Raw genomic sequence first — 10947 nt, 5'->3', positions numbered from 1 at the left:
AGAATAGAAAAAATGTATAAATATTATATATAATATATACTATAAAATATTATAATAAATAAAAAAATATAACAGTAAAAAAATGTAAGTGTAAAATTTAAAAAAATTTATTCTTTATATTTTTAATAATATGTTATTATTTTTAATTTATAGTTAAAGTGTTATACACTAATTTAATTTTGCGCGAATAAGAAACCATAACATTCCGGCCAATAGAATAACAATAAGGCGAAGCTGCGCGGCGACATGTCATTCTACCGCCGAAAATCGTGTTGATAGGATGTGTTACGCCGGCAGAGGTACGTAATTGCGTAAAATTTTTATTAATACGTATTCTTTTATAATTTATAAACAATTAGAAATTACTTAATTATATCATTTAATTTTTTATTAATTATTTATTAATTATTTATTAAATATATCAAAATTAAATATATCAAAATTTCGTAAACTTTATTATCGTTTTATTTTGGTAATTTTTGATTGTTATCGATAAATTGTATTATAAATTTTTAAATTAGGATTTAAGTTGAATTTATTACATTATTTTGAATTCATTTTATGATTTATGATTTTTATTTATACAAATTATCGTTATTTTTAGATCGATATCGGAGAAATAATAGTAATAGAGCATATATAAAGTGTACGATGATTTGTCAATGACTTCCCTGCAAATTTGGTAAGATTTTATTTCTTTTATCAAAAGTATGTAGAATAGATTTTAACTTTTTAATCATATTAAAAATAAAAGTAATTAGTTTATTATAATTAATTTTATTTCGTAAAATTAAATTATTGAAATGATGTATGTTTTGTTTATAAATAGATCTATCTGCATACTAATTTTATGTTATTTATATATCTGTCTTTTTCTATTATGTATGTACATGAATACATCTATTCTAAAAACATTCTTTGGAACATAATTTTTTCCAAGAAATTAGAAGTTTATGTTTATGCATATGTAATACATATTTTTTATCATTCATAATATTATTATATTAATAATCACTTATTAATTAATAATAACTTATTATTTATTAATAGAATAATATTATGAATAATAAAAAATGTATATTAATATTAATTAATAATAGATAGAATATAATTGATTTTATCTGGATCAAATTATTTTTTTTAATGATTTATTTGATTATAAATAACATATAGTTTCATTATGAACTTTTAAGATGAAATTTTAATATTTTTCTTGGTTTATTTTAATATAAACATTTTTGTAAATATATTTTATTTAAAAATTTTTTATTTTTTTTGTTACAGTTTAATTTTGTGTTATAAGGTAAGAAAAATTTCAACATTCATAAATAATTGTACGCAATATAGTTATTTGAATTAGCATTTATTATGCTATATTACAATACATATTTTTCATAGTTTTTAAAACATGATAGATTTAATTAAATTGAATTTTAATAGTTATTTGCGAAATTAAAGTCAATGTTTGTTCATTGATTATAACTTAAATGAAGGAATTAATATTGTTTTATTTACTTTTTAATTTTATATTTTATTTTTTAATTATATGTTTTTGATATTATTTTAGAATTCGATATTATTAGAATCAGTTCATCAAGAAAATAATGGAATCATCTTTCACATGAAAAGGTAATCTTTTATTCTATATAAATTTTTATTTTTTTATCGAAACAGAATCATTAGATTTATAAAAAATTTAAATTTTTTAGTCCAAATTTGTATTTTCTCTATAATTGGCAATAGCTGGTCTCAAATTAGTGTCCTTTTAGGAGGCATTACTGTATATCATTTTCAAATGATGATTTGAATGTAATTTTTATATTATCATCATAGTCATAAAAAATTGCAGAGGGCGTAAAAAGCACTCTAATCTTTTCAAAGTCGGTATTTCAGAATATATGATGCAAAATTTCATAAGATGTCAGTTATCTCATGTATTTTGTTACCAATCTTTGATAATTTAAAATATCGAGTGAAGATTAAAAAGAAAAAAAAAAGAATTTGCTGTTTACAACATAAATTTAATACAGCAATTAATATTCAACTACTGAAAAGAAAGAAAAGAAATGTATAGTTTTAATTTATCTATAAATATATTCAAAGTATTTTTCAACTATTTATGTAAAAATTTATATATTATTATTAGATTGCTAAATTTATATATAATATATAATATATATTTATATATATAAATTAAATTATAATATATATTATATATTATATTTTCATATTATATAATAGGATACGAAATAATCAAGCAATATTATCAATCAATGTAATATTTTTATTTTTATTTAGAATAATTTTTTAAAATTTTATAATTTGTTAAAATATAAATAGTTTTTATATTCATTCTATATAGTAATTTTTTTCAATAAATAAAATATGCGAAACTTTTTCAGAAGAAAAAAATATATTTGCATATTTTGAATAGCGCGGGGATTTGTATTCAAAATCTTTTTATCGATCGATAACTTGCGATTGAAACTTTTAGTTTCATATTTGACCACTAGATGGTAGACGGCAGGACACGTGACGTCACAGGACTCGAAGCTCCCGAGCGTTCCTAGCGGTAGTTCTTAGAAGTACGTTCACTCGATAGGACGATTGTCGTCTGGCGCACGACAAGCTTCAAGCAATATGGCGAAGTGTGTCATGGGCTCGGTGAGACGTAGTGTCGTTTGAAAAGATGAAAAGTTCGCGGAATGGGTTGAGAATAATGTAGCGCTATGAAGATCGTGTGAATATTATATTTGTGTATTCAAAAGCATTGAGTTGTTCCTTGTGATCGGGATATACAGTGCGCGTTACCGGTGTGAAATCATGGCTACGGATAAAATAAAGGTTGCCGTTCGGGTTCGGCCGTTCAATCGTAGAGGTATGTATTTTTAAAATAAATATCATTATTTTATGATCTTTTCTTCCATTATTATTCCATTGTTTGCCGTTATTGGTGCGTATTGGAATATAGTATTATCGGTTGGCGATTCTAAAATCAACCTTTGATAACGTTTTACGATCGGAGTACGTTTTGACAGTGACGTTTTTTCTATGGTCCATTGGATGACCGGTGTTTTTTACCTGCCATTCGATATGAGTTTCGTTATCTTCTCATATTCCCTTATCTCAAATTTGTATCGGTTCTATCTATTCGAAAGAAAGCATGCATGAGATAAAAAGAAGAGTTTGTAGCTTACAAGTCCTACTTCTGTAGTGTTTACTAGTTGAATCTTTGTTATTCCTTTGTCCAAAATAAAATCCGTAAAGTCACGGATTCTTATTTCAGACATCGTTGTGCTACTTACCCTATCTCGCGAATTCTTTGACGACAAATATCCTTCACGAGCGAATTTCGTTAAAATTCCCGAATTCAAACCCGTTCGTTTTACATGTTTCTCTTCCGTTTTTGTTCGTTTTGCAAAGAAAACGGAACTCATGGTTGTCGTTAGTTGTCGTACGGTAAAACCGCGTGACAAAGAGCAAACATGTGACTAAAATGCTTGAAGTGACGTTACTTGCGATGACCTTCGGACATCGAATTTCGATCGATTAGATACGCGATTCGTCCTTTTCGTGTTTCGTTTTGACTTCACGGCTATCTCGATTGACTTCCATATTATCAGTAAGCTTGATAACAAATTGAAACTCGTTTGCGATTCTTTATTTTTTTATTAATTTTTCGATTTATCGATATAGTATATATAGTATATATTTTATTTCATATGTATAATTATTCATCTTTAATTTTTAGATACTATATTATCTCTAAATTTATTACTTTGTTGCAAAATATCGTACAAATAAATATCATTACAAATATATACAAATACAAATCAATTTTTCATATATTTATATAATTATATATTTATATAAATTACAATAAATATTATATTTTATATTTGCATATAATAAGTAATACGATATTTAAATAATCTTTGTATACAAAGTATCAAATTTAGAGATTACGTGGTAATTAATATATTAATCTATAATAATAGCATATATATATATTTTCGTAAACATATTGAATCGATAGTCGATCTCGAATGTGATACATAACAAGTTCAGGTAGAGTGATAACGTGATGATGACGTTTACGAATCACCTTGCTGTTTAATTGTTAAAAAAAAAAAAAAGAATTTTTTATTGCGTTTAATAGTAGAGAATCAAAATGGAGTCGCGATTGAATTATAAATTTATTTATTGTGAATTTCTTTTTTTTTCAATGAATAGCTGATAAGTAATTTTTTGCTTTTATTTTCTATCACGATTTGTTCTTCGAAATTTGCCTTCTCGAGTCACTTGTTGTGAAGCAGATGAGCATGCGTTTGTTATTTTGCATTTTGACATAATGCGTCATAATCGGTGTATCGTTAACGCGCGCATTAATTGTGGAAACGCCATTAATGCTACTACCATTACTAGTGATTTTTATCCGCGAATTCGCTAGGTTAACTGCGATGGCGACACTGTATTATACATATACATATACGGAGCTTTTGAAAATTTTTAAAAATTTTCAATGATGAATTTTTATAAATGTAGAAAAAATTAACATAATTGTCGGATATTTCATGTTTTGTTATATTAATAAATATACAAATATTATTTTGAATTGAATCGATTAGGATATTCTCTTCAAACCGATATATCGATATCAATCGATTTTTAATTGTGATAAAAATTCTATTGTGTGCGGTAATGAAATCATTTTTATATTTTATAATAAGATATAATTTTATATACATTATTTCATTGCTTGATTTTTAACTTTAGTCGATTATTATTATCGTTTTAAATGATGTAATATGTTAATTATTACTGCTCTAGCTATAGCCGAATGCAAAGTCAATTTGGAATCAATCCATGAGATGGATCTCAAATTTGTTTCGTTCATTCATTGAAATGAAACTAGAAATATTGCGGGAGAAATTTCCTAGATCGATGATGCATTAGAATACCGAAGCTGGCCTCTAATACCGCGGATTATCAACAGGCACCACTATTCAAAGCGAAGTGCACTTTCTCCGATAATTACTCACCGTCATCGGATAATTAAGGAAATAAAAATAAACCGTTCAAGCGAGAGACGTCGATCGATATTCTCTGATCGCGGCCACTCATTGCTAATTTCTTAAGATTTAACTAGAGCCAAGGTTAAAGTTGGGAATTTTTAATGAAGTGTCTGCGTTAACCCGTTGCCTCATAAATATTCATGCGTAAATTCCTGTTCATTTTATCTCAGTTTGTTTTCTCTTTCCTAATCATTGCTTTTTCTTTACTTCCGATAAAGTGTTGAAATATAGTAGATAATCATTTCTTTGAAAAACATTTTCAATTGTACGTTATTCTTTTTACAACATATATATATGTGATAAACTTTTAATATTTTTAAAATATTCCAAATGATGAAGGTAATTTTTAAAAAAAAAAAATATAAAAGACAAAAAGAATATTTGAAATATTCAAATAACAATTATTATTTGTTTCAGGTGTTTATTTCCACTTCAAATAAAAAGTGTCCACCCACTCCCCTGTAAATTTCAGTAATTCCAGTTCCACTGTATATCAATCTTCCACTTTATTTCCAATCTCTGAAAAGAGAGGAAAAAAAAGAATGCCATGTGTCAAATGGGGTATCGGAACGCGATACTGTCGATCGTTTCAGAGACGACATTCAATATGCCCCATTCGAGTGTCTTGTATCACCGGTTCACCAGGGTTGAATCGGGTCAAATGGAATCGAATTGAATAGTATCGAATCGTTTTCGACGGAGGAATGTCCGCGTTGCGGCGCGATTTTCCATCTCGATCCTTTCGGTTCAGTGTTGTCATCGTTTCCTTATTCTATAACAGGGAGGAGGGAGGAGGGAAGACGGTCGATTACGTGCAAAAGCTGACCAGGCGTTCGATCACGTGCAGGAAATATCTGGGCCAAGGATCCCAAGGAAGATTTCCGCGAGTTCAAAGCTACCGTGTCCGCCTACGTGGATGTCGAAAGTTTTTGGAACCGATTATTGTTAATTTCGTGTGATAGCTTTTAGGATAGATATATATATAGGTTAGGTTAGAATAAAACGAATACTCAATTATTTTATATTAAATTATATTTATTGTCAATATACATTATATATATATTGTTATAATTCTGGTAGTTATGTAATATCATGTCAAAAGTAAGAATTAATTCGTTTCCTATTAACACGAAATATCGCATGTAGTATTGTATAAATCCGATGTTATTGTATAAATAGGTATCTTATTCATGCTTTGAATTAGATACTCTTGTTATATTTCTTCCATCACCTTAGCTAGATGAAAACCCCCTATTGGAAAGCGTAGGTTGTCCTGGGTGTTACTAAGCACGCAATCCAGGGTGTTACTGTATAAATTGGCATCGTTGATGCTTTAATTTCGATCCTCGCTATATTTCTTCTCAGCGAATTGTAGTTGTAGCTATAGTTTCAACTCCTATTGGAAAACGTGAAATGTTGCATGTGACTCAGGGTGTATTATTGCTTGCAGCTTATGCACTGACATCGTTATTGATATTTAGTGCTTTAGTTTTCGAACCTTGTTATGTTTCTTTCGCCGAGCATAATTTAGTGGAATTTCTATTGGAATTATGTTGCCTTCACTGTTACCATATAAATCTGTTTCCCTCGTTGTTTTAATTTTGAACTTTGCTTGTATTTTTTCATCAATGATAACTTATGTTCAGTATCTCAATTGAAGGGAAATGTTGAGTGTTATAAATCATACTTGGTATTTCCATTTATTGGGTTTCCTTGTTTTCTTCTTTCAAATAACAAAAATTTTCCTGTGATTCAGTTTTTAGAATGGAGGTATCGTATGTGATTCGTACATCATTATCGTATAAATCAACATGCACTTCATTATTCGATTTAGGATGTTCCTGTCATGAAATATATAGTTTATTTATTTAATAATAAGAAAAAATTATGTAGTGGTTAAAAAAATACAGAGGAAGAATTTATTTTAAGATTTTTCAACGTACAAACGTAAATTACGTTTACATCACTAATTAGTTTCCTTGTATTTCTTCCATCTAATTATAACTTAGTCATAACGCAGTTTATTCGAAGACATAAAATAAATTTATAAAATCGCGAATCTCATTTCATAAATCGATTTATTGATGCTTTAATTTTAAAATTCGCTATATTTCTTCCATCATCATATTTTAATCATCTTTTTTTCATCCCTTATTGGAAAGCGTGCAATGCATGGTTGACATTGCGTAAATTCAGAGGGGTTGCTACTTTAATTAAAGACTTCTTTATATCGTTGAAGATGGTGTATGAAATATAATAAAATATAATCCGGACTGCGTTCATTAATTTATTTAAAAAGGAAAAGTGGAGGATTTTTTAAAGAGAGAGACAAAGATTAACTCTTTCATTCTGTTAAGATATTACTTTAGAAATTTTTGCATGCAATTGGAACGTGGTTTCAAGTATAAAGGAGTTCAGGTATATACGCGTGAGAATGAAATCGAGTTTTAAAGACGGGATAGAAAGTTTTGGAATAAGATTTGAAAGAAAGAAAGAGGTATGGCGAAAGAATTTTAAGAAACAAAGTTTTTAACCTACTTCTTTCTTTTAATACAATTTTAATATATTCTAATTTCGATACAAAAATCTTTTTTCATAACATTTTTCGTAAAATATATATTCAAAAATCATAAATTATGAATACATTAATTTCTTACATCGTGGACAGTAGTATTTATTATTATTCTTAAAAAATAGATTTATATTTTATAATATTTTATATAGAATAAATCAGATACTAGAATTGCGAGAAAACAACGAAGATCATTTTTTTTCAAATTTTTCTTGAATAATTTTTAAATAATTAGGGATCTTTTTTCACGTAACAATGAACATAGAAGTGTTTAAAAAGCACTTGAGCACGATTTACGATAAAGTATCGAGTGTTTTCTAAGAAGCTTAGTTCGCTAATTTTACTAACGATAATCGATTGACTTTTCAGCTGAAAATAATCTTTTCCACACTTGGTTTGGACCGATTTTTATTAATCAATTCTTTATATCCTTGATATTTCCTAGGAGTTCTTAACATTGAATTTCCTCTTTCTATATTTTTCATAATAAAAATTTTCTTTAGATTGCCTTTAAATTTTTCTAAGATTCGAATGAAGCTTTTCAAAAAGTATACAGCATACACTATGGAGCTAAAAATATGGAATCAATTTTCAAATGTATCAAATTTTATCATCGATTCAAAATTAATACAACGAATTTCAATTACTTTAATAAATTAATACACAAAAAAAAAATTTCTGTGTTCAATATTCTGATCGTTGTTTTTTAATTTCTAAATTTTATCAGGCATGTTAATGATTCCAAACTATAGTCTGTAGAGTATATTGCAACAGTCTGTAAAGTGGCCATGTAGGATTGGAGTGACGGAGGTCAAAATCAATCGATTTATGATATTCACGTATGACATACGGTTATGACGTTTTTGAGTTATTCATCATGTCATATCCACGACTGGCAGATTTACGTACCTACTGTCAGCTTATAGCAAATACCGATTTTTCATGCTGCTTCTTATGATTTATGTGTGTACATAGGTTACTGAAACAACTTGTACATTGCACAAGATCAAATCTTTGCCGTCCAACATTCAAAAATTTCATTTTCATTATTTTATATACGAAAATATTCATTTTCAAAAGTTATTCATCAATCAATAGTATTTCTACGTTAATAAAGACTTACTTTTTGATATAACACAAAGGAATACGAGTTATAAATACACCTTGCAATTGTGAAGTATATTTATAACTCTTTAATTGATTGTGAGATGTGAGTGATAATTTTAACACATGCGAATTGTTGAATTACGAATTTGTGTTAAAAATTTTTGCATTTTAGGGTTGTATGCTTCTTGCAACAATTTATCTATTTAGTTTATCGCGAAGATAGGCTCTCGAGAAGAAATGATGGAATTTTATGTGGTTGATAAGCGTTATCGGAGATTGCTCGTATCTCGTTGACTTCAGAGAATCAACAACTTTGTCTATTTCGTGTAAAATGTGACATGACAGGTGGATAAATCTTTCAGAAATCGATAAATTTATTAAAAATATATAAAAAAATTTCATTTCAATCATTATTCCCACTTTTGTTATACAATGTAACGATTTAATTGAAATCATTGTCTCTATAAAAAGAAACAATTTTATATCTATAAAAATTCCAACCCATTGTAGAAAGTGTGAATAATGCATGCAAAATTCATTTCTCGATAAGAAATCCATTATCATTATTATATATTAATTATATTCGGTTGTTGTAAGAATTGGAAAGAACAATAAGGAATCTTCAATAACGTTGCAGAACAAATGACGTAAGAAAATTCCATTATCTCGTAAAAATTTAAATTCCTACAAAAATAATAAAATTAGAATTAATGATTAATTCTTTAGCCATGTAAATTTATATTTGAACATAATAATTGCGAGTAATTTTATCGAGCAAAGGAAATGAAGATAAATGTTACGACTAAATTTCGAAAAATAAAATAATATTTCTTTTCTGGAGAAAAAATTATTTTATTTTTTAAAAAATTCTTAAACGTGTAAATATTTATTATGCATGTTTCATACATTTTATATGCTTTGCATATATTATTAATAAAAATATGCAAGAGTTTATTGCATATTTTTATATTTATTCATCGTATTTATTTTTGCAAAATTTAATATTATAAACTTCTTTTTCGTCGCATATCTATTTTTCATTTATATTTATTCCACATATTATAATATTTAATAATTTTAAATCGAGAAATAAGGACCGGATACGGGTTTTCAAAATTAATAACACGAATATCTTGAACAATTTAGAATCTCTTAAGAAGAAGTGCATGCACTTGTGGCCCGTTCCTCTTTTAATTTGGTTGCATCTGCCCAACAACAAGGATCACCCTCGAGTGGGGTTAAAAAATAACGCATCACTTGAACTCAAGATAGAGGGAAAATATATTCCTTGGTAACTTCCGTTCCAAAAATATAAACACCAACTGACACCGAGCTTCGAGAATCGTTATTCCTGGAAATCTTTATGAAATAAATTTCCAGGAAGGGTTGCGCCTTAGGGATCGTTTTATTAATTTCAGAAATAATATCGATGCCCTTAGGCATATTTTAATAATCGCGTTTAAAATACATTAAAAATTCTATTTTGCATTTCATTAACGTTGTTTCCTATATATTAATATTCTTTCAAAATCGTAAAATTATTTGTAATAATTCCAAAAATTATTTCTTCAACTCTAAGGAAAAGAACTTTTCCACTTTTCAATCCTCCTTAATCCCTAACAATAATCTACAATGCATAGGATCATTTTTCGACACAATTTCAATTAAAAATTTTCTTATATTTGAAAAAAATTCGAGAATCCTCGGTATTATTCGTAATAAATCTTCGTAAATTATCGTTGAAAAATGATAAATCTTTTCGTTTTTTCGACAAATTGAAACGGAAAAATAATTCGTTTGTGGCAGAATGAAAAAAAAAAAAAAATTCTTGAAAACAGAATCCACGAAGGGTTGTACGTCGCGCTAATAACCGCACAATTCGTTGATCCCTCTTTCCAGATACCATCTTCGCCGCGTTATCGATCCACTCTCACCCTCTCGCGTCCCTTGGGGTTGTCAGGGAGTTGTATGAGCGCATATAGGCGCGACGTCGATCGACACTTATCGAGCAAAACTGGTCTTTATCGAAAAGACCTATCTCTGTATCGTGATTCGTCGTGTCGCGGTATCATCCCACTGTCATCTTTTGTAATAATCTGCACGAACGATCATTTTGCATCGATTAACCCCGGCACGAGTTGAATTGGTTCGATGTTGGATGAATATTATGTACTTTTAACTCCTTTCTTTCTT

At 27.9% G+C, this 10947-nt stretch overlaps 1 protein-coding gene across 13 annotated transcripts in view; it reads left to right on the top strand.

Moving 5' to 3' along the window:
• The first annotated feature begins 263 nt into the window (after positions 1–263).
• LOC102672787 (kinesin-like protein KIF13B) overlaps positions 264–10947 on the top strand; it is a 130034-nt gene continuing 119350 nt past the window's right edge. For 4 of the 13 annotated variants that reach the window (XM_006609959.2, XM_006609957.2, XM_006609954.2 and 1 more), the window contains exons 1-2: positions 1583–1629; positions 2514–2878. In XM_006609959.2, coding sequence (XP_006610022.1) covers positions 2824–2878 — 55 coding nt within the window. In that variant the 5' untranslated portion in view covers positions 1583–1629; positions 2514–2823. Of the gene's footprint in view, positions 300–604; positions 683–1284; positions 1304–1581; positions 1630–2513; positions 2879–10947 lie in introns of those variants that run through there. The other 9 variants (XM_006609965.2, XM_006609960.2, XM_006609958.2 and 6 more) reach the window with 6 other exon arrangements.

The sequence above is a fragment of the Apis dorsata genome, unplaced genomic scaffold, assembly GCF_000469605.1.
Source record: "Apis dorsata unplaced genomic scaffold, Apis dorsata 1.3 scaffold_67, whole genome shotgun sequence".
Classification (NCBI taxonomy): Eukaryota; Metazoa; Arthropoda; class Insecta; order Hymenoptera; family Apidae; genus Apis; species Apis dorsata.
Note: the sequence above shows the minus strand (reverse complement) of the source record. Positions and strands in the feature narration are given on the sequence as shown.